A 23,151-nucleotide genomic window follows, 5' to 3' on the forward strand; every position below is an offset into this window, starting at 1 on the left:
CCATCCTACATTCCTCTCCTTACATGTTTGTTTCTCTCTTTGTTTGATTAATATTATGGTTGCTTGATTTGTATGAATTAAAAGAATGGGTATTAACTAAATCTTCAAATTTCTGGACTGGTTCTATTGTTCATCTTATTTGATAAATATATGTTTTTTTACCACTTGTTTGTGTATACTTAAAAGTTAATAAAGGTTTAGATGTACATACATATGATTAACATCTTGAAAATAAGAAATCAACGGGAATAAGGTCTAATCAGGTCTAGGTTTTCTATATTTCGTCAAGGTAATATAATTCAACGGGTTGGCTGGTAACCCGCGGGTTGACCCTAGCCCAGCTTGTTTTCTGTTAGGGCTATGTATGCCAACCCTAACCCGGCCCATTTAGGCAACAAATCAAGCCGAGCCGGGTTAGGGTCAACCCGCGGTCCAGGTTATAAATTGACAGCTCTATGCTTTACCAATAGGGTCAACAAAGTAACTATTAGGGAAATCAGACAACAATTTTTTTAGATAGTGTTTCTGAGACTTAGTCTCAGACAAAAACAAAATTTCAGATTTTTCAGTTTTTATTATATGATCTAAACGTTGCCTAGTTTTTTTTTTGAACCACACCCTTGCGTATTCCAAGCTACAATTTTCATTGTTCTAACTACAGAGACCTAAAGCAGGAAGAGACAGTGACACTAATTGAGATCTAAAGTAAAACTAGAAACCAACAATCCAGAACTAATATTAATCTACACACATTTAGTTTTCACAGAAAAATGCAAATTTGAATAGCAAATGATGAAAGGAAAAAGACAGGGATAAAGATATATTTGTGCAACAATTTATTTAGATAAGTCTACAACAAGATCATTTATAGCAGCAAGCAAAACACGTTATCAAAATTAGATACAAGGCACTGAGATTGCGAAAGATTGAGTTAAGAAAAGTACCTAAGACCCCTGATTTCCTTCATCAGCAGCCTTCATTATGGATACAATTTGCTCTTCAATAGGGAAAGATACTGGTATCGAAAATGCAGATTCTTCTAAAAAAGATCCATACTGATCAAACTCGTTTTGACTCGAATTAAATTCTAAATTTAAAACAGGAGGAGGAGGAGGATGAGGAGGAGAAGGATGAAATGGTCATAGGAATGACCATCCGAAGCTAACAAATTATCAGACTCAGAAGAAACATTAGAAGAAGAAAATTCACTTGAAGAAGACGAGAAAGTGATTATGAATGCAGGTTTCACAGGAAGTTCTAACAAATTATCAGACTCAGAAGAATCATTTGAAGAAGAAAATTCACTTGAAGAAGACGAGAACGTGATTAAGAATGCAGGTTTCACAGGAAGATCGTTTTCCGGAGTGAAGAATTGATTATCAGAGAGATGCAGTGATGTCAGATCTATAATCGCCGGAGCAGCTGAGGATTCACCCAGACAGAAATTTGTGTTCTTCACTAAGTCCCCTAAAAGTCCATCTGACCTAGTTTTGAAATCCCAATCTGAAATGTCATTGTAGTTGGGTAAGGGAGAAAAACTAGGGGTTATGGGTGAAAGGTCCGAATAAGGTCTTTTACCCATATTTGATGGATACTAAAACACTCCCGAGGACATCACTGGTTGTGTCGTCTATTTGTTGGTATCGATCATCTAGTACAAGCTTTTTTTTTCCAAGTACATATTTACTCTACTGTCATTTAAGTTTCTGTATTTGATTCTATTGATGTTATTTTGTCATAGTTGTTGTATGCGAAGTATACTCACTTGGTGAAACCAGTGACGTTACCAGATGATCGATACCTTCCCAGAGAGGCAAGGTGGAATGTGAGAAAGAGAAAATCTAAAGGTGATCCAAATCTGCAAGAACTTCCTAAAAAAGTGAAGAATGCACGCAAGTTGTTGAGCCTAAGGAAATCTCCGTTCTATAAGGATTTGAGTTCACAACAAAGAGCGCTTCTCTCTCCTTTTTTTGACAAAGCTACCTCAATGTGAGTCTCTCTTGGATTGGTCCCTTTCATTTTAACAAAACTTTATGTACTTTGTTTAGAATCAAACTTATAATTGATTTGGATTATTTGAATTTGCAGCACCAGTGATTGGAAAGCTCCTGCTGTGATTGGTCATCACATATTATCTGCAGAGACATTTGAAGATCTGTTACATAACAGGGCTTTTGAGGGAGATCTTATAAATTACTGGAAATACCAACTGAAAAAAGCATATCATAATGAGCAACCGGTGAATGGACAAAGAAAGTACATTCCAGTACTCCACATTGATCCAACAGGCTGGGTATGTTTTCCAATTTATCTCGATAAACAACATGCATCATGTCTTTGTAAAGTGCAGTGCATATCTCTGATATTGTGTTTTACATTGATTCTGAATTCATGCTTATTTGTTTTATATATTGAGAATTTGAATAGCATATCTGCGAAACTAAAACGAAACAATTTTTTTTAATGTTGTAACAAATATTATGCTTTCATAAATGTGTTTTACACTATAATTTTCAGTACATATTTACTACACTGTTGTAACAAATAGATATAATTTTCTTTTTTTTCTACCTTTTCAGTTTTATTTAAGTGACCCAGTACATCAAGTAGAAGCAAACACTGCTGTCTTATTACCCATCAGGAATATGGAGGAAGGAACCAGGAAGATTATTATTCCAATGTCACACCAAAACGTGCATTAGACGCTTCTTTTGTATGAATGCGAGAAAGGAGAATTCTTCCACTACAACACTTGGGAAGCTGTATCCAAAAACGAGTGTCTTGATAATGCTAACTTATGGCAGAATACTGCTTGTTAGCAATTAATGAACGCTTGTCGAGCCTGCGCCTTCCACTTGTACACAGAGTAAAGATGATTAGTTACCCAACACCTCAACAGGGAGACTATCCAGATTGCGCAATATATATCATGCACAACATGAAGAAAGTTGCAAAGGAGGAAGTAATTGATGGAGTGCGAATGAGCTTGGGAGACCCAGAAGAACTAAAGGACAAAATGCATAAGAAGATGATCTCTTTAGCATGCGACATACTCTCAGCAACATCTCCTCCTGAGGAGAGCTGGAATATTCATGCTCCAAAAGGTTTTTAAGACAATGCTTATATGAATTAGGGCTGCATAGTAGAAGTTATCATAGAGAACATATTCAGATTTTGCTAGTTTGTTTTAGACAATATCAAAGTTTAGTAATTATTCTTATTTATTTTGATAACAATTGTTCTCGAAACTATGGTGTTTGTTTTTAATCTATGTACAGTTGTTTCGCTTTATAAAAATGTTGACATGTTGGATGGTAAAAGTTCATAGTATGAAGTGTTTTGGTGTGTCTTATGTAACATAGACCAGCTATTAGATTCAATTGAAGAATATGATTGTCTAAATTTGTTAATCATGATGGGAGAGAACATGAATCTCAGAGCTGGTCTCTTTGTTTGGTGTGTCTTAATTGAACACACAGTACATAATAGTTGTACTCAGAAAGTCTTGAACAACCAGCCATAATGGCCTAGAAGAACTTAGGGTACATAATAGTTGTACTCCAAAAATCCTGAACAGCCACAATGACCTGGAAGAAACACATAGTACATACTCACTGTAATATTTATGTAGTACATAGGTGTGACATATTGTAACATTTTTCAGAGTGCACCTTGAAAAAAAATTTCATCTAGATAGTTGTTCATTACAAAGTAGATAACAAATCACTATTAAAACAAACTTGGAAATCAACCTGAAAAACCAATAATATTGAAAGTGGATAATGCAGTACAAAGTACCATTAAAAGAGTCTTAAATGAGCACAAAGTACCTTGTCCCAGAAAGATATCAAACAATACATAATTTCAGCACTCTAAAAAAAGCTAACAAAAGTGTTTAAAATGATGCGCAAAACAGAATCTGCATTGTGACCAATAAAACTAATAAGGGAGAACTGAAAATCTAAAACTCATGGGTATGAAGGAATGAAAGTGCACGTTGCCTTGTTGTGGTGAGTTTTGTTCTTGCAGTTGGAACACCGGACAGACTTCTTAGCTTTCTCCCATGCATTCTTGATACGATTTCCCTTTGACCTACCTGGTGGAACTCGTGTATGGGGTGGAAAATAGTATCCTCTAGCAGATACTGCTCTGGCCTGTTGTAGTTGGGGATTGGTCTGATAGCAATTGAATACAGCTGCTGAAAATTTGTAACTTTGAAGTAGTCTTCGATATAATCTACGTATCGATCACCCTTGGCAGAAATATATGATGTAGCATGAGAGCATGGAAAACCATAAACACGTCATCTTTGGCAGGTTCAAGTCTTGTTCAGCAGGTCAACTGTGTGAGACCTGCAGATGCGCAAAAAGCTTTTCAACACAAATAACTTAAAAGCAGTACATATATGCAGCACTGCAAACAAATACAAAAAAAAACAAAACATATGAATCACTCCTACATGTATGTTATAGTACAGTAAAAGTTTTTTTATGGGATAAAGCTAACCTAGGCGAATGAATCTCACACTCATACGCAGATGACTGAGTAACATTCCAAACTCGACCAATTTGAATATGTTCTTTAAGTAACGCCTCGCAGGTAGGAGTGAGATTCTCTGGTCCATCAACAGACTCATTTCGCGACGTTCATTCATCGACTCCATAACGCGTAACCTATGATTGGAACAAAAAGAACACATGTAATAAATTTTGAACAAAAAAAAATGAACCAAATACAAAGAAAACACCAACAACAAAAAAAACACACAAACCTGATCATGTCAACGAGGGCGCAGGCAGGCAACCTCTTGTCTTTCCGAATCCAATTATTGAAGGGCTCAGCAACGCTTGATGTAATCTGACCAAATCTACAGCCAGTGAAGAACGCGCTGGACCAATGTTCCCTAGGCATATTGCGGCAATACTCAGCAACCCCACTCAATTTACATTAGTGCTTCTTCATATCTTGCTGGTGTGAGAGCATAAGTTTCTTTTTTGAAACAAGCCATAACTTCTTTGTACTTCTCGTCCGATTTCCTGATTGGTAAGTTTCCTTGCAAGTGGTAGTAACAATAGCCATGATGGGAAGTAGGAAAGTGTTTAGGAATAGCCCTCAACAATCCTTCATGACGATCAAACATAAAGGTGATAGGACGGTCATCAACAATGTTGCTAAGATTGCGCATAAACCAATCCCAATTGTCAACATCCTCTCCTGGGACCAATGCAAAGGCTAGTGCATAAAAACCTGCAAAAAACAAACAGTACATATATTATATACTGTCACTAAGTATGTTGTTATATTAATAGACTTAACATATATTATGTACTGGAAAATAGACTAAGAATTTCCAGTACATAATAGACATATTGTACTCAAAAAAAGGTCTTATGCTTACATATATGAATTAGTGTGTGTTAGACACAATAACTTTTCAGTACATAAATGGTATAATCAAAAAGTTCCAACGATTAAAAGAAGTGAATAACTTGTAAACAATAACAATTAAAACGTAACAAAGAGCACTTGCCTTGATTCCCATTCAGACAAGTAGCAGCCATAAGGGTACCTCTAAATCTCCCGGTCAGAAAAGTTGCATCAACAAAAATCATTGGTCGACAAAGTCTATAACCTTCAATACAAGAGCCTATTGCAATGAATAACCTTTCAAATGTCTGAGTTGCATCGTTAAACTGAAAATCCACATAAGAGCCAGGATTTGTTTCTTTTAATGAATTCACCCACTAAACCAGATCAAAGTAAGACTTTACATCATTCCCAAAAATTTCATGGTGTGACCGTTCCAAACCATGATATGCATGGTGATATTTGATATTAACACCAGCACCAACTTTTATATAGTCTTCAATTTCGCGAGGTTTGATAAGTGGGTTGTGCATCACACGATCATGAATAAGGTTGTGTACCAGCTTCTTCGATACTTTAGGACTTCTCAATTTCACACCAGCTCCACAAGTGTGCCTCCCGACATACTTTTTTATCCTAAAAACATCGCAAGTAGAATCAATAGCAACTGCATGGATCATCCAAGTGCATGGGAATTTACTGCATTTCATTGTGAACCTTTCACGATCATTCTTCACCTTTGTTACACGATACCCAGTCTTCAAACAATACTTTTGACAGGCCAACCAATCAGCATCAACACCACCACCAAAAAGCTTGTTCGTATCATAAAAAACATTCTCCCACCCATCGGACAAAAGAGGTTTAACAATTTCTTTTTCATCAGTTTCATAAATATCTCTAGCTTACCTAATCAGTTCTAAATTGTTGTCGTTGTCGCTGAATGTAGAAGAACTACATCCACCAGCAGAAAGAAAATCCACATGCATCTCAAAGAACGCCGATTTCTTTGAAAAATGCAAGGCAGCGAGACCATGAAGTTGAAAGTCAACAATCACAGGCACTTTGACACCATTCTCAACATAAGTGATGATAATCTCAGAAGGGTTCAAGGTTCTCCAGTTTTCAGAAATAAGAAATTTCAGGTCATCAATACTAGACTTAAAAGTAACCAGGTGAGCAAAATGATGATGCTTATAATAAATGTATGCATAGAAGTAGGTATTTGGATTGGAACACTCTGCATCAGACATGTTTTGAACCTGCAAATGTGATAAAGATGTAACAGTATTAAAATACAGTATTTCACATACGTACTGATGGGTCAAACTGAAAAAAGTGAGAGATCTATGCAAGAAACAGATTCTAACAGCAGTTTCTATGAGTATGCCTTATATGTACTGCAGATTCATGAACTACAAAATCAACTGCATAACAAAGAATAATTAAGAATCTAGGAGAAACAGCAGAATCGAAGCGTGTAATACGGTATTTCACATACTACTGATGGGTCAAACTAAAAAAAGTGAGAGATCTATGCAAGAAACAGAATCTAAGAGCAGAAACAATGAGTATGTCATATATGTACTGCTGGATAATACGATCTGAAAGTGAAAACAAACCTGATTTTGAAAAGAAAACAAAAAGATAATCAAATTGAAAGCTAAAATAAGCTAAAAACTTAACAATCTATCCAAATAACGGAATAAATACGAACAAGATTCATAAAAAACAAACAGAACACAACCGATCTCCATGAAACTGTATTAGAAAGAAGAAAATAGAAAAGATTAAGCAACATACCTGTTAAAATCACTAAAGAAATCTTCAGAAACCCTAGTACGAAAGCGAGAAGAAGAAAGAGAGCAGAAACCGGATCTGAATTCGCTGGTATTTTTTTTAGAAACTTTGAAATAAGCTGCTTAAATATATGTAGGATTGGAAGGGTAGTTTAGGTATTTGAAAATTTCACATGATTTGTCCCGCACGTGTACAGGACCTGGGATTAAAAAATTGGATCCACTTTTAAGTTTTCTTTTTATTATGGACATCTAGTTACTAGACTTTAGTGGGTGGACCTGTCACTAACTAGTATCACTATAATAGTACCTATTGGTAATTCCTATTTATATTTTTCTTCATCGGGTTGATATTTGCTAAAAATTGATGTCGCATATATGATTATCTTCAGATGTAAGGGTGCCAGGTGTGGAAGCAAGTGCTAAGAAAAAAGATAACCGTGTCATTGGAGGAAACCATTTCTGCGGTAATACTATTGTGGACAGGAACACGCTCATCACTGCTGCACATTGTGTTGATAGAGAATTAGTACCCCATAATACTTTTGGTCGGCCTACACGATTTTCCTACTACCTCCGTTCTGTGAAAGAAGTATTGTCTAAATTTTGCCGAAATGGAGGAAATATGTTATTATCTGCTCTCCCCTTTCCTATTGGTTGTGCTTGTTTATTGGTTGTCCCCGGATAAAAACATGTATGTGGTACTTGGTGGCAACGCTAGAATGTAACCGTTACGTCTGAACTTGTTTTCTAAGTAATTAACTTTGGTGGCATTTTGATTTATGCTACCTTATGATTATTTAATCAAATGAATCGGTCCGACTCAATATGATTCCAATGTAATAGTGGAGTGAGATTTGGCTCTAGTGGTGTCATCACAACTTCTCTGTCAAAAATAAGAGAAAACCACAAAATTTGAAACCGTCGCCGGCTCGGATTTGCTCTTTACGGAGTGGATCTTACCCGGTTACCACCTAAAATCAATCTCATTCACTCTAATTTTGTTATGTTTTTACTAATTTCACGTGAAAATTTATAATAAATTTGACAACTTATCAATGTCATTCTGTCGAAACGTTCATGGGATAAGGTAATCTAAGATCCTGCGGTTTACGAGGAATGTACTTATCAATGCCGACGTTCATGAAAAATTGTGAATATTTCATCTATATGTCTATAAAAATATAATTGTAATTGATGAATAAGCTGCTTTTGAATTGAAGTTATTGAACATCTTTGTCATTATACAACTGGTGACATTTAAACAAGATAAACGTAATTGAAAACTAAAAACATTTGATATCTCAACCCAAAGGGAATTAGAAGTGATCATGTATTTGAACTACTTAATGCTTCAAAAGAGCAATAAGAGATACAACGAGCCAAGAGCATAAGAAAGCGCTAGAGATCGGTAAACCAATTGACGCAGCTCCTTTGTCAGGTGATGGTGCTGGAGATGAAACATCCTGAGCAGAAGCAGCAACAAACATGGCAGCAGCAACGCAGAACATTATCAGTGTTGTTTTGGTGCTCATCGAAGCCATTGATACGAGAAATCGAGTAAAACTTTGATAAGACAAGCAGAGAGAGTGAAAGAGCAAGCAAGTGAAGAAGAAGATGAACAGTGAGTAGTAGTATGTTGTAATGAAGGCAGATTTTGGGTCCTTATTATAGAGATTGGAGAAAGAAACAAGAAAAAGGAGTTTGGCTTTGTGGGTTCCATAATAACATGGGCAGCATAAAAGTGTATTCGACAGCAAGAACATGCAGCATATGATGCTGGGAACAGCTCAATTCCGCCGTAAAGGAAGCTTAGTGTTAAACCGAAAATTCACTTTTAAGGCTGCATTATTATGAAGATAAGGATATGAATTTTGTCTGATAAAGTTTCACATGGTTAGGTTGTCAGGTACCTTTTTTGGTGTACCTAACAATTGCCAGAGTTTTTGGCCTCAGATTTGTTGCACAGCCAGAGATTTTTATTTCAGAACCTGCCTTCTTCTTAGGTAGCTATAAGGAGCCACCGGATTCACCGATTAAGTTTTCGGTGGAAATGAACTCTACAACCTTCAAGCTTCTTACTGCACCTCAAAGTTACAGTGACATTTTTAGCATGTATCCGGTATATGAGGAGCTAGAAATTTTTAAACTAAGATTGGGTTTTTGCATGAGTTATTTGCATATAACGAAGATAATTGCATTTTCTATCATTGCAGTCACACCACCTAAAGAACGTACAGCTAAATTTAAACCTGTCATTTCCACAGATGTACATTCTTTTTACACATGAATACCCGACTTTTGTAATAGTCATATGGCCAAAGTTGCTCGCAAGCACGCAGTTGTAGGCCTACAGTGGGTTTCTGTTCACATCCTTGTACAGTAAATATCGTGATCGAGTTTTTCCAAGTGCAGCATACCTGAGGTGGAAGACAGAAGTGAAATTAGGCATGAAACTCGAGCGAAACTCCTACCAAATGGATGAGTAGTACTTACCATTGTGGTACAAATGGTGCCATCCAAATTGCGTCACCGGATTGAACTGGATACCTGTATCAAGACACAGATAGATTAATACAGATTTTTCTGCGTTGTTGAGTAAATCTGAAAATTTTCCCTGATATTTTTCCAGAGTGATGCATTGCTAATGGAAGATAAACGATACCCATTAACCACTCCGTCAAATCTTACCAGTTGTCTCCCAAGCGATAGATTCCTTGACCCTCTAAAAGCAATAAACCATGCTGGTTATAATGTACTTCCTGCAATCACGAACAAGTAAACCATATCACAGCTCTACCTTTCAAATGTTTATGTTAACGTGGGAACAGTATCATGTAAGTTCGTTTTCAAAATAAATAAGCAACTAATTCTTCTTCTTCTTCTTCTTCTTCTAAGCCTTTAGTCCCAGACAAGTTGGGGTAGGCTAGAAAGGAAAAACGAGGACTTCCCAAACAGTCACCCATGACCCATCTTGGTACTGCTCTCACCCTTTCCAAGGGAATGACTGGTTTTCAACCAAACAAAGGTACATGAGGACTTCCCCAGCGGTCACCCATCTTGGTACTGCTCTCGCCCTTTATTGGCCACCACTGGCTCGCCACACCTACCACGACCCTATTACATAGGGAAATGGCTGGGGTTCTACCACTGGCTGCCCACGCCAATCACGAACACTTCTCCTTTATCCTGGCTTGCGACAGGCTGTGCAGAAAAAATACACAGGCAGAGTTGTTTCGCACATACATAATTTCTTTAAATGTTCTAACATAAACTATTCCAAAGCAGGTATTGCCAATTACAAAAACAGAGTCCATGGAGGGCAATGTCCAGTCCCTAGGCTACTTCCCCACAATCCTATTCACCAATTATTGGTTCTGAAGACCAAATTGTTGGTAATTGTTAAACACAAACAAAGCTATTAAACAAACAACAAACCAGCAACGGCGAAGTGCTTCTCAACAACAAGCGGTACACCTACTTTAGTTTCCAAGGGTAGCACAGTTGACCCAACAGCATAGACAATCAGCTTAATAGCGTCAATAAGCAACTCATTTTATTTTACAAAATAAGTAAATTGAGACTACAGGATCTAAAGAATTGACAAGGTGACTTTTAGCAAAACTCAGAAAACTTCATCAACGAAGTAACAAAAGAAAATTACCTTGACATTAAGAAATTCCCCAGGTTGAAAATCCATGATCTGCATTTTTACAAGAACATGACGCTAAATTGGCGAGCAAAGAGTTACAAGAAAAAAAAAATAGTACTTCAGAACTGAACTAATGAATTATGATGGCGGAACATTCCTAAACAATATTGAATGACTCACATGGACATTGAAGTCATAAGGAGCTGACACAGGCAGAAGCTTCCTTAGCTCAAAAACCTGAAAGCATACAAAATGGAATAAAATGGTGACCAGATGAAAAATCTTATAGTATCAATCAATGACAGTTGCAAGAGTTATACTGTTACAAAAAAAGCCAGAATAATCCAAGTAAAAATATCAATATGGCTGGATATTACCCACACAGCAATAAAATGTATGATGAATGAAAATTTTGACTATTTGGAATGACAACTTTACCTCTCCTGGAGTTTCAAGAAGTGGCTGCTTATCCGTCGAGCCAACAATCTGCTCAGGAATATGATTTGGTAGACTGGCATACCTATATGAGAAAGAAAATATTTTGCAGATACTGAGCATTGTCTTGTTTGGCAACTTGCATTCTTGCAATAGATTTAACTCACAGCAATACACAAATTTGAGTGAAGTAGCCAACCTTCGTTCAAAAACAACAAGAGTAGCTGGTGCATCACAGGTCACTGAGTGCTCAAGATTAGCAGGTAGATATGCATAAGAATCAACCTGAATTCCGAACAATAGTTACAATAGGATTTCATATTCCGTTGCAGAAATAACAAAATATACAGCTGAAACTATAACATCAGAATATTCCTTAAAACTACTAAGAACCGTACACCAAAAGAGCGACAAGAACAAAAGCACACAAATAGCTACTCCTAAGCACCGAGTACAGCTTCTCATTGCTTTATCTGGGAAGGAGCGATCACCAAAATTTCCCTTACCCAGCTACTGTTCCAAGACCCTAAAGGTATATCCATATAAACTTACAACTAAACAAAGAAACATTACCAGTAATTTGTGAGCGTTTCCAGACACATTTGTCAGTGTAACAATTCCTTCCACCACGAATATGAACCTAAAAGAATAACCAAAAGAAGGACACAAGAAAAATTAGATTACCATCCAAACTTGTTTTCTCAAGCAAGACTTCAAAATCTCAGAAACATAAAAAACATACCTTTCAACATCCTTCGGAGGTAGTGCGGACCTTGAAAGCACTGTGACGGCAAAATTGAATAATCAAACTACTGAAAACAAAGAACTCATAAAATTCTAACAAAAATTTACACACCTTCCATCTTGGCAAGGTACATTACGAAATGTGCTCCCATTGCTGGTGTAACTAGATACGCTCCCAATGTATTTTTCCTACCAAATTATAAACAAAAAGGTACCAATTTTACACCAATTAACAGCCTAATTTTGATTCAAATCACAATTGAAAAGCTTCCACCCCGAATAAGAAGTTTACCATTCAGGAAGAGGGCTTAATACATGACTTTCTGGGGTTATAAGTGCATGATCTCTTTTATACACACTTCGAGTAAAACCTGGTAAATCTGCCCACCACAGAAAATCAAAATTGCCCAATTAGATATCATTTTGAATACATGCTACTGTTGAATTGAATTTAAGGGTGCAAAATTAAATTATTTGGTGAATCAAATTTGAAGTTTTTCATCATAGGGCAACAAAAAAACCCAGTTTTTTCAAAGAATCAATTCAAAGCAAGAAGTAATAGAGGGTAGGTAGAGATTAAACCTTGAAGATGTAGAGGAGAAAGAGTTGGATTAGTGACTTTCCAATACTGTGATTTGGAGTTTGAGTCTTCTTCCTCAGAAGGAGGAGCTGAACAAAATCTTTGTTCATTACCCACTGCAAATCTTAGCAAAACTGAAAAAACCAATTAGTCCAGTTAGTTCTACAAAAATTAAACTTTTTACTAAGAGAGATAGAGGAAGAGTACCAAGTGAAGTGAAGAAGAAGAGAGGTAGTAGTAATAATGATTTCAGCATGATGGGGTTTTCCTTCTGTGTTTTTTAAGCTCCTGCAATCAATGAGCGATCTCCTCTATATGCTGAATAGGTTTTTGTTTGGTTTATTCTTTTCCTGGGTGACTGAGTGTAGTAGTCAGTGGTGGAAGTTGATGTGGCTATTGCTAAAGTAGATAGAGTGGAGGTGACACAGACAGTGACAAAAAAGGCTCATAACCCAAAAATGCATCTGCATCTCTAGCTTGGGGACTGCAAAGCAAGGATTATAAAAATGAAACATAGAGTGAAGACTCCAGTCCAGTGCCTCTCCTGGATGGAAGCATAGTTGTTTTCTCTAGTCTGGTCAAAGGAGAACCAGATGCCAACAAGCAACAATAGCAACAGGCCTACAAGTTTCATTGGTTTTCTCCTTGCCATCTTCCCTCTAGAATCTTGACTTAATGAATTACAAATTGAAACATTGCTGAATCAGAGATCTAAAATTCAAAACTGCTCTTCAACAAAATTGTTTCAACAGTAGGTAAATGTCAAATAAAAGCTCAAAGAATTACAAGTACAACTGAAAATTACTGAATAAAGATGAGTAGGAGCAAGCTCTGCTTCTCTTACAACCTTTATCTAAGCTCTATACATGGAATCTGTCACACCACCAAGTAAACATCTCAGAACTCAAAACAGCAGAGCGATTATAAGCTTTCTGCTCTGCGATGCAGAAACAGAATCCATGTTACTCTTTAAAAATAAACACGGGTTTTCTTCAGACTGGTTCGCCAAGAGTAAGCAGCAGATTATTAACCACAAGGGATTGTACAGTAACAACTAACAATTCTAGAACAAGACTAAGAAGGGTAACAGAAGGCCTGGAAGTGTTCACTCAATGTAATAACAGACTACAAGATAAAACCTGGTCCCAGCAAATCAAAAATTACTCTTTCAAATGTCACTTGCACCATTGCTTCTCGTCTGTTTCCATCTTACAACTTGATGAGTCAGGCTTTTAGACTAAAAGGCCATAGGTTTTCTTTAATCCCTCCTTCATCTCTTGCGGCGTTTTCTCTTCTCCCTGTCACTCTCTGAATTGCGCCGTTTTCTCTTCTCCCTTTCACTCTCTGAACTTGACGATTCAGATTCTGATTCAGAACTCGAACTATCTCCACCAGAGGAACTTGAACTCCCAGATTCTCCTTCCGATTCTGAAACTTCTTTCTGTTGCTGCATAATGAGCCTTGGCATGTTCTTCAAGTATTCACGCAAGTTCTCTGTGATTCCACCAAGCCCTATTGATGTAAAGAAGTTAATGGAAAATCTAGTGTTTTTGGGATTATCCCTAGGGAAGATGGATTCAAATGAGTCCTGCATAGCAGGATCAGTAAGCCGCTCATTCAGCAACCTAATACCAAGGTGCTCAGATAATTCCTGCCAATACAAAATTATAAATCATAAGGTCATCAAAACAAAAGAAGGCGATGTTTTAATAAATGTCTTTCTCATACTACATAAGCGCTGCATCATAAAAAAAAATGAAAATACATACCTGGAACAGAATTTTTATGAAGATACGTGAAGATGAAGTAGTATCCTCCTCTGTCAGGCGAATATAAGCTAACACATGCCAAGGTAGAGCATCTGTACCAAGTAAATGTGCAAAGAATTTGGCGACGTTACGGAGCTTATTGGTTTCGAGCCTATGAATCATAGAATACTGTTGGACAAAACACTTCTCAAAATTTTCCTGATGGATTCTGTTGATCATGCAGAAACGCTGCCCTAAGAGACCATAATACCGGAGATAGGTTCTCTCCTGACTACAACACTCCAACAGCATTATGCACAGTTCCATCTGAAATACCCAATGCGAAAAAAGGTCAAGCACAGGTTCAAGGGCAATCATCAAATATTTCAATTATATTTGTAGAACTGGGGAAACAAAAAACAGTTTGTCGAATGCAGATCGGGAAGAGGCGTAAATCATGTAAAACACAAACCACATCCATCACTTACCTCTTGACCTGGCTCAAGCTTAATTTTTAGTAGTTTGTGTCCAGCTTCCTCAAAGTCCACACTCGACATAATAGTGAGGTAGATTGTCCTCCTTAGATTCACAAGATTCGTCTCGGTTTCATCCTGTATCTTCATTTGCTCCTCGTCCCCATCTTCCTCGTCAGAGTCATCATCATCCTCACCATCCGAGGGTGCATCAGAGCCTTCTTCTTCAGATGACTGATCATCACCAAGTATGTTGCGCTTCAGATCTTCATATTTCTTCTCATTCTCCAGAAATTTTGGATCCACCTTGAAAATATCTGAATAATTACAAACAACATGTTATATAAACGAAAGAGCAACCATAACGGTGTATCAGAGAAGACTATCTCAGGGAAGCTTTTTTACAAAATACATTACCTAGAGAAGTGTCTGGATCCATCGTATCCTCGAGGGATAATTCATGAGTAAGCTGGTCTTCTTGTTCCACAAGATCTAACTCAGGCCTGACCGCAGGGTGTCCCTGCATATATTCCCAACTATTTAGTATTTTTTCTTTTGCATGGTCTCAGCTATTAAAAAATTTCTGATACCAAACTGAAATGAAACTGCAAAGCATAACAGGAGGGGAAGTATGGGCATTACCTGAAATTTGGCTTTTCTGATGGCAAAGAGGCCTTCAATTAGAAACTGGACCCTTTTGTCTATCTCTCCTTCGTGAAGTATTCCACGAAACCGCTCAAAGATACCTTAGAACATGAAGTGCCACAAATAAGAGTTAATATTGACAGCACAAAAGAAAAATCAGAACTAGATAATATATGAAGATAGTGAATCAGTGCCCAGTACAGTACTATCATTTGATAATCAAGCGATAACAACAACTAGGGATTTCGATAATCAAGAGGAAGATGGATAAGAAAATAGTAAGGAATTGCATGTATTTAAGCTATGATAACAATGTTAAACCTAATCTGCAATGTAATCACCGTGTGCAGAATTACGAGAACAACGTTTGACAAACTGAAAATATATTCACAGGTGTACACAACCACAACATAACGTATCATGTTTCGCAAACCAATTACACTCCCTGCAACTGACCAGACCACACGTCAATCCCATTAACTAACAGAAAGTCACTAACCCAGATATATACCAATCTTACTCATTATCATCCCACCAACTCTTAATAAACGATTCGGTCACTTTGAGCTAAAAAGCAAAAAATTACCATGTTTGGCGGCAGAAGAAACTAAATAAGATTCAGCAGTTGTTTCTTAAAAAACAATTAAAATAAACTCACATTCTTAAGATGATAATTACCACAAATCTGTATTTCTATAATCAATTCACCTGGAAACTCATGCTAATCAACCAACAATGCATACTAAAGTATGAAGGAATGAGGCAACAAACTCGGATTAAAAAAAATGTAGAGAAAAATAAATAAGCAGTGATCTACAGTACAATGACCCCTGAAAATTCTCAAAATTTCACAGCACCAATGGGTAGATAAACCAGAAAATTCTCAAGGTTTCACAGCACCAATGGGTAAACAAACAACAAAATTGTGGATTATTTACCCACTGTTGCTGCGGTAACCTAGAGAATTTTCTCTTAAGCCTTTATCATGAACAACACAAAGAACACCTTCACAGCATTCTTCCACTCAACAAGGCTTTATAATTTTGTTGGGTGAATACACAGCTTCCCACTACAACATATATATAGTTTGTTCTAAAGAGAGTGGTGAGAGAGAGAGAGAGTGTCTCAGATGAGAAAAAAAATAAACGAAAAAAAATCTTGTTTCTTGGGTAGTTGGGTTTTTAGCTAGTTAGCCCACTAGTGTGGCATGCATTTTTGAGCTAGTTAGTTAGACCACTACTATGGCATGCATTCACAACACATGCCACATCAGATTTTGGAAGAGAGAAATAATAACGCTTTTTTTCTTCTTCTTTGGAACCCCTTTCCCCCCGGCTTTCGGGTTTGCGAACCAATTTCAGGATGCCATAAGACCTAGTTTAATATAACATGCTATAACCTACTAGTCTCTTGCAGTGTACCAGTGAAAAAAGAACAGAAACAAAAAAGGTTGTGGTGAATGAAGTGTCATAAAGCTAAGGTATTCATTCTTAAACCTGAGAAAACTGTCAAGTTGAGTTTCTCATGTGCTCATAAGGATGCCAAGCCTGTTATATATAGACAGAATCCATTTAACAAGGCATTGCCCAAATACAATACACGCTTGGGTCATTTAACAAACAGATCTTAATTGTCGACACTTGACACAAATCTAAGGTAGAACATCTGACAAGTTAACTATCTCATATGCTTATCACGAAATCAACTGTATCTAGTTATTCAAATCTTATGTAGCAATATTAATCAGTAATCGGTATCACGGAATCTATTAGTTTTCATGCTCACCAGTTTAGAATTTTTGATAGCCCCAAAAACAACATCTGTTAGTCTGTTTCACTTTTAGCTAAGGTCACTGACAAATGAGAAGTTAACTAAGGAAAGTTAACTTTTATCAAGAGAAACCAAATAAATCTATATGAAAGGAAAAGAAAAACAATGATTTCCCTAGACAGAACCAGTAATTTGTGTACCATGTTGCCCAACAAACTTGAAGGTTAGAAAAGCTTAAGAGCATACATACATGTCTATTGATAACCAAAAACTTATATAAAGAATAACAAAACTCACCATGGAGACCCTTGGGTGTAAGATCCTGAAGAAGCGAACCACACTCTGTAACAAAACCGACCGCAACCTCAACACTGTCATCAGTGGGATTCTCTAGTAATACCGTCAGAAGCTCCAAAGCAATAATCTCATGAGCAACTTGCTGGTTTACAAGATGAGCTATAAACTTGGTGGCAGCAAGTAACTGTGGCTTATCATTTCTCTTATAAGCTCTTTTCAACTGTAATACAATCCTCTTCAAAAGCAACTCACCCACTTCAGGAAACTTCGTATTAACCACAGCAGACAGTGCTGCGAAAACATCAGTAAAACCCGGAGAAGCCATTTGAGACTTCATACATGATCTACAGAACAAACCTCTTCCTCTGATAAGATTCTCAGCAAACAATTCAGGTATAATGTTCTTAATATTCATTGCATTCACTTTATTGACAAGTCCATTGATTGATTTACGCAATGCATCCCATGTCAATCTCTGGTATTCAGGACTACTCTTATCTTCCACATCTCTCATCATTCTAGCTAACCTAAACGGCGGAACGTATATTCCTCCACTCTTGCCCCCTTTTCCTAGATCAGCATAATCCACAATTTTCCTTGCTTCGGACGCTTCTTCTTCCGATTTCTTAACATCTTCTCCCACATCACCACCTCTTGCTCCTCGATCCTTGTCTCTTCTCCTACTACTTCTATCTTCATCTCTATCTCTATCACCTCTCCTCCTGCTACTTCTATCCTTATCATCATCATCATTATCCCTTCCCCGACTACTTTTTCGATGTCTATCCTCATCCTCGTCACTGTCATGTTTTCTGTGAGATCTTCTCCTATCTCTATCATCATCCCTTACTTTAGAAACCCTCCCTTCCTCGTCGCTGCTAGAATCATGTTTTCTGTGAGATTTCCTCCTCCTATCATCATCATCATCCCTAACTTTAGAAACCCTACCTTCCTCATCGTCACTAGAATCATGTTTTCTGTGAGATTTCCTCCTCCTATCATCATCATCATCATCCCTACTACCCCTCTTCTTATCATCTCTCACATTTGAAACCCTAACTTCACCTTCTTCACCACCACTGATATCATGTTTTCTGTGAGATTTCCTCCTCCTATCATCATCATCATCCCTACTAGTCCTCTTATTATCATCATCCCTTACTTTAGAAACCCTAATTTGACCTTCCTCGCCATCACTGCTATCATGTATTCTGTGAGATCTCCTCTTCCTATCATCATCATCATCCCTAATCTTCTTATCTCTGACTTTAGAAACCCTAACTTCACCTTCTACTTCTCTATCATACTTAGAACTCCCCATTACGATGCCCTAATTTCTAATCTAGATTGAGATTAATTTTTTTAGACCTAATTTCTTAAATCAGATTTTGAAACTGAGACTGAGATGTATATAAAGAAGATGATGAGAATCAGATTACCTGGTGAATCGATGGGTTTAATTTGCGTTGAGAATCGGAGTTGTGATGGAATCGGGATTTGGAGATTTTTCGTCCGCCACTCTCAGGCAGCCCTGGAAGAAGAAGAAGAGAAGAAAGAGAAAATCTCGAGGAGAATGAAGCGAAGGGAAAAGATATTTGGTGGTCTCAAATCTGGATTCAACTAGGGATGGCTATTTGCCCCACCCAAACCCATCCCCGTGGGTACCCGCCCCTATTGGATAGGATTTTACCCGTATAAACGGGGTTGGGATTGGATATGGGTAATACCCGAAATTAGTGAAGCGGGATGGGATTCTAGGTCCCCGCCCCATACCCGTCTCGTACGTTCCATTTTAGGATTTTATATTTTTATTATTTATTTATATTATCTTTTTTTTTATTTCTTTTTTTTTAAAACTAAGATATTATATTATATTATAAAAGAAAAGGTAAAAGTATAAGATATCATTAATTATTTATATTATATTATATTTAAACTAAGAAATTATATTATATTATATTATATTATAAAAGAAAAGGTAAAAGTATAAGATATCATTAATTATTTATATTATATTTAAACTAAGAAATTATATTATATTATAAGAAAGATACTTGATAAGAAATAATTAAGAACTAAAATGAATGATGTTCGTTTATAGACCAATTTGTTTTTCTTTGCTTGTTTTACGATGAATTTATGAGTTTGAAATTTTAAATTATTATTATTATTATTGGTTGAACTTAGGTATTGATTATTAAATTAACTCATCATATTTGAGCTTAATGTTATGGGTAACTCGTAAAAAAAACCGCTCTGTACGGGTATTTCCCATACCCGCCCCGTCCCAGATCAAGCGGATAATGGGGAGGGTGTGGGTTTTTTGTTTTTTTGAACGGGGCAGTGACTGGGATACAAGATCCCCGCCCCATACCCGCCCCATGACCATCCCTAGATTCAACTGTAATTTCTTACTTTCCTTTTTTTATCCTTTTTGTGGGACCTACTTGGTAACAAAGTTAAAATTTCGGGAGTAATTTTTTTTTTCCTTTTTGACGATGGTGAGAATTTGTAATGAGTTGGATCAAATTTGATCAAATTAAGTATTAACATGGGTTGAGAATGCTCACCTATTCGACCAAACTCTTTGATACACTCTTTCCATCGAATGAGTGTCCAATAGTCGAGATTAAGATGCTGGTCGTCGGTGTTCATGAAAGAAACTCCATGAGTGACAAATGTTTAGCCTCTTAGGATTTTTTCTTTTCAGTTTTTTTTTTATTTGTTTTAAACTCTTGTTTCACCGATGTCATATTCATTTTATCATTAAAAAATAAAAGATAAATCTAATAGGCACATGTTCAGCCGCTTGAAGAGAATTTTTTTCTCTAAGCGACTGAACATCAGCCTCTTAGTCTCTCCACTTGCTTCCCCACGGTCAGAAGTTCACACTTCAAGCTAGTCACTCACACTCACTCAGTTTGGCAGTGAATGAGTGTTAAAAACACTCATTCCATAGCCCTTGGTCTAACTGAATATGAATATTTAGAGAAATGTGGATATTTAGAGATACTCTTCTAAATTTTCAATCGAGAAATCTCTAAATTTGTTATCTTGTGGGATTACAAATCCCTCATAATTGAGAATTTCTGCAAACAAACCTCAGGACCGTTCCTGAAAATAATTTGCCCCGAAGCAAAAGATTTTTTATTTTGCTTCTATATAGGGACACCTAGAATACTTTTTTGTGTACGGTTACTAATATGTGAGGCGGCCGAAGCGAATTTTTTTCTTAATGAATCGAGTAGTTAGTTTGTAATTCTGATTTACAAATAGAGTGCTAATATAACAATAGACTACTAAAAGTTAAAATGTAAAAAAATCAATAACCAAAAGTGATCATATTATGGTTTATGGAAGAAAAATGAAATTTAATTAAATTTGTAAGAAAGTATTTTTTTGATTTTAAATAAAAATAAAAATCCACTTTAAATAATCTTCTGGGGTGGTTATCAGTAGACTAGCATATGATGGTCGACGATAAGGAAGAAAAAGGACGAGGCAAGACCTGGGAAGATGAATCAAAAAGAAAAATACTCAAAATGTTTTTATCTGTTGTAGGAATATTATTGGTGGCGTGGTTGACCACCCCCATGTGTCACTATGCATGGGAAACTCTCTCCATGTTAGACACATGTAGTATTTCCTCTAAATCAATCAGCACATGTACTTCTACCTTCTCTTTATCCCATGTACTTAAAGAGTAAAAGCTAATGAGAAAATACACCTGATTTCTCTTTCTTTCTTTCATACTTTGTCTCATTTATGTTTTGTCTCTTATTTTGTCTACCACTCTAAACACATTATTAGCACTTTGCCTAATCATTTGAGTTTCAAACCTTCAAACACAAAACAAAATAAAGTTGTTGGCTTCATTCTCAAAATCAAGTAGAATTTTTCCAAAAGAAGGTATAACTCAACCACTTTTTCCATTATCATGTACCTATTTACTCTTATTGAAAGTGATATATTTTTCTCATCTATCACATGACATGATAATATTAGCTTCTACTATTTATTTTAGTTACACCAAAAGTTAAAAGAAAATAATCCATTTGATTCTTACCAGTAGATTCTCAACTTGATAGTGATAGCTTATTTGTTTCTTTATGATCACATGCTTGTCTTCTAACATGAAAATGACATTTTTATCTCTAGTTTAATTAATTAAAATCATTTTTATTTTTTTGTGGAAAAGGACTTCACCTCCACTATCAAGCCAACTGTCGACGCTGCTCCGGCAACTGAGAAAGACAAAACTAATGCTCTTATGTTCCTCAAGAGGCATATCGATCCTAACCTGCGTTGGGGTTATCATCATTTGAAGACAACAAAAGAGCTATGGGATGCTCTCGATAGCCGTTTTAGGAACATTCATGATTCCTTAATACCACAATTGAACGTCTTGTGGAACGAAATCCGCTTTCTCGATTATGTAATAGTGAATGATTTCCAAAAAGACATGCTGCAATTCAGGCACGTATGGACTTTTGTGGAAAGAAACTTACTGATGAGGAGATGATTCAGAAAACCCTATCGACCTTTCCCACCTTTTCCATGATACTAGCAAACCAGTATCGTCTAGAGGTAGATAACAAAAGAATCACCATATTCAGTAGGTTGATAAACTTACTGCAAGTGGCCGAAAGGCACAATGAGATTCTTGTTAACAACAATGCTAAGCTGTCGGGAAAAAGAAAGTTCCCGAAGATAACCATGGAAAGGTCAATAGAGGGAAGCGCCCCAAAGGAAAGAGGGATCGACATTCTGATTCACATCCCTATGATTCATACCCACGTGGAGATAGCACCTCTCGTGGAAGAGGACGTAAGGGACATAATCGAGGTCGAGGGAGAAATGGTTATTCTCATGTTTGGTATAGAGAAGGAACTTCTGGACATAGTGGTAGTGATCCTAAGTTCGAGAAAACCCCTACGAATTTCGCCACTAAAAAGGTTGCAGATGGAAGTGCGCCTTGTTTTAAGTGGGGATTCACAGGATATTGGTACAAGCATTGCAAGGATAGCGCCAACGGAGTTCCGAGCTACAAAAAGTACCGGGAAGCTATCGAACATGAGGCTAACTGCGCAGAACAAAATACTGTTACCCCTGACGTTAACCTCACAATCTCAGATTTCCTGGGAAATGAGGACTTTGCCCCAACAATGGATGTGCCTGACTTTTCCTGGGCCTAAACATTTAGTTTCTTGTTTCATGGCTTGCTAGACTCTGTTGTTTTAATAGGTTGTTAGTTTCTTTGAGGTACTTTATGTTTTCTTAGTCTACCGTTTGTTTAATGGTTTGAGTAGGTGGTGTTGTTGCTAAACATGTTCTTAGCATCTTTATGTTATGTGTGTGGATTATCTATGAGTACTTGTTTTCTATCATGTTCAATAGAATTTACTTTGTTTATGATAATCTATTGTTTTAGCATGTATATTATAATGGAAAGGACGCCATTCTAATGGAACAGATTTCTCTAAAGAAAATGAGATAAACTGTTCATTTTTATAACCTTCTTGCCTAATGTACTTGTTGGAATATCTCAAGGAGAAATTGAATGTCTGGCTGATAGTGCTACCACCCTCACTATCCTACGAAATAGACAAATATTTGTTAACTTGACTCCTTATAATACATT

At 36.7% G+C, this 23,151-nt stretch overlaps 3 protein-coding genes across 3 annotated transcripts; all 3 read right to left on the bottom strand.

Annotated features, from left to right (window-relative positions):
* Window positions 1-3,527: 3,527 nt before the first annotated feature.
* LOC113274796 lies at window positions 3,528-8,710 on the bottom strand. The gene is made up of 11 exons (XM_026524187.1): window positions 8,584-8,710; window positions 6,277-6,430; window positions 5,928-6,003; window positions 5,531-5,744; window positions 4,947-5,247; window positions 4,772-4,867; window positions 4,507-4,673; window positions 4,343-4,413; window positions 4,097-4,252; window positions 3,741-3,752; window positions 3,528-3,587 (listed from the first exon to the last, which is right to left on the bottom strand). Exons 1-11 carry the CDS (start codon window positions 8,708-8,710, stop codon window positions 3,528-3,530), a joined length of 1,434 nt encoding a protein of 477 aa, XP_026379972.1.
* A 639-nt stretch (window positions 8,711-9,349) lies between these two features.
* Window positions 9,350-13,034, bottom strand: LOC113321920 ((S)-ureidoglycine aminohydrolase-like). The gene is made up of 13 exons (XM_026569887.1): window positions 12,785-13,034; window positions 12,580-12,711; window positions 12,290-12,377; window positions 12,110-12,186; window positions 11,996-12,035; window positions 11,827-11,893; window positions 11,453-11,538; window positions 11,257-11,338; window positions 10,999-11,055; window positions 10,831-10,869; window positions 9,858-9,928; window positions 9,663-9,716; window positions 9,350-9,586 (listed from the first exon to the last, which is right to left on the bottom strand). The coding sequence occupies exons 1-13, from the start codon at window positions 12,831-12,833 to the stop codon at window positions 9,517-9,519; spliced, it is 912 nt and encodes a 303-aa protein (XP_026425672.1). The 5' UTR covers window positions 12,834-13,034; the 3' UTR covers window positions 9,350-9,516.
* Window positions 13,035-13,276: 242 nt separating this feature from the next.
* LOC113321913 (pre-mRNA-splicing factor CWC22 homolog) lies at window positions 13,277-19,086 on the bottom strand. Its single transcript, XM_026569874.1, has 6 exons — window positions 17,511-19,086; window positions 15,441-15,544; window positions 15,216-15,318; window positions 14,814-15,115; window positions 14,347-14,652; window positions 13,277-14,228 (listed from the first exon to the last, which is right to left on the bottom strand). The coding sequence occupies exons 1-6, from the start codon at window positions 18,829-18,831 to the stop codon at window positions 13,848-13,850; spliced, it is 2,517 nt and encodes an 838-aa protein (XP_026425659.1). The 5' UTR covers window positions 18,832-19,086; the 3' UTR covers window positions 13,277-13,847.
* Window positions 19,087-23,151: the final 4,065 nt, after the last annotated feature.

The sequence above is a fragment of the Papaver somniferum genome, chromosome 1 (genome assembly GCF_003573695.1).
Source record: "Papaver somniferum cultivar HN1 chromosome 1, ASM357369v1, whole genome shotgun sequence".
In the NCBI taxonomy this organism is placed as follows: domain Eukaryota; kingdom Viridiplantae; phylum Streptophyta; class Magnoliopsida; order Ranunculales; family Papaveraceae; genus Papaver; species Papaver somniferum.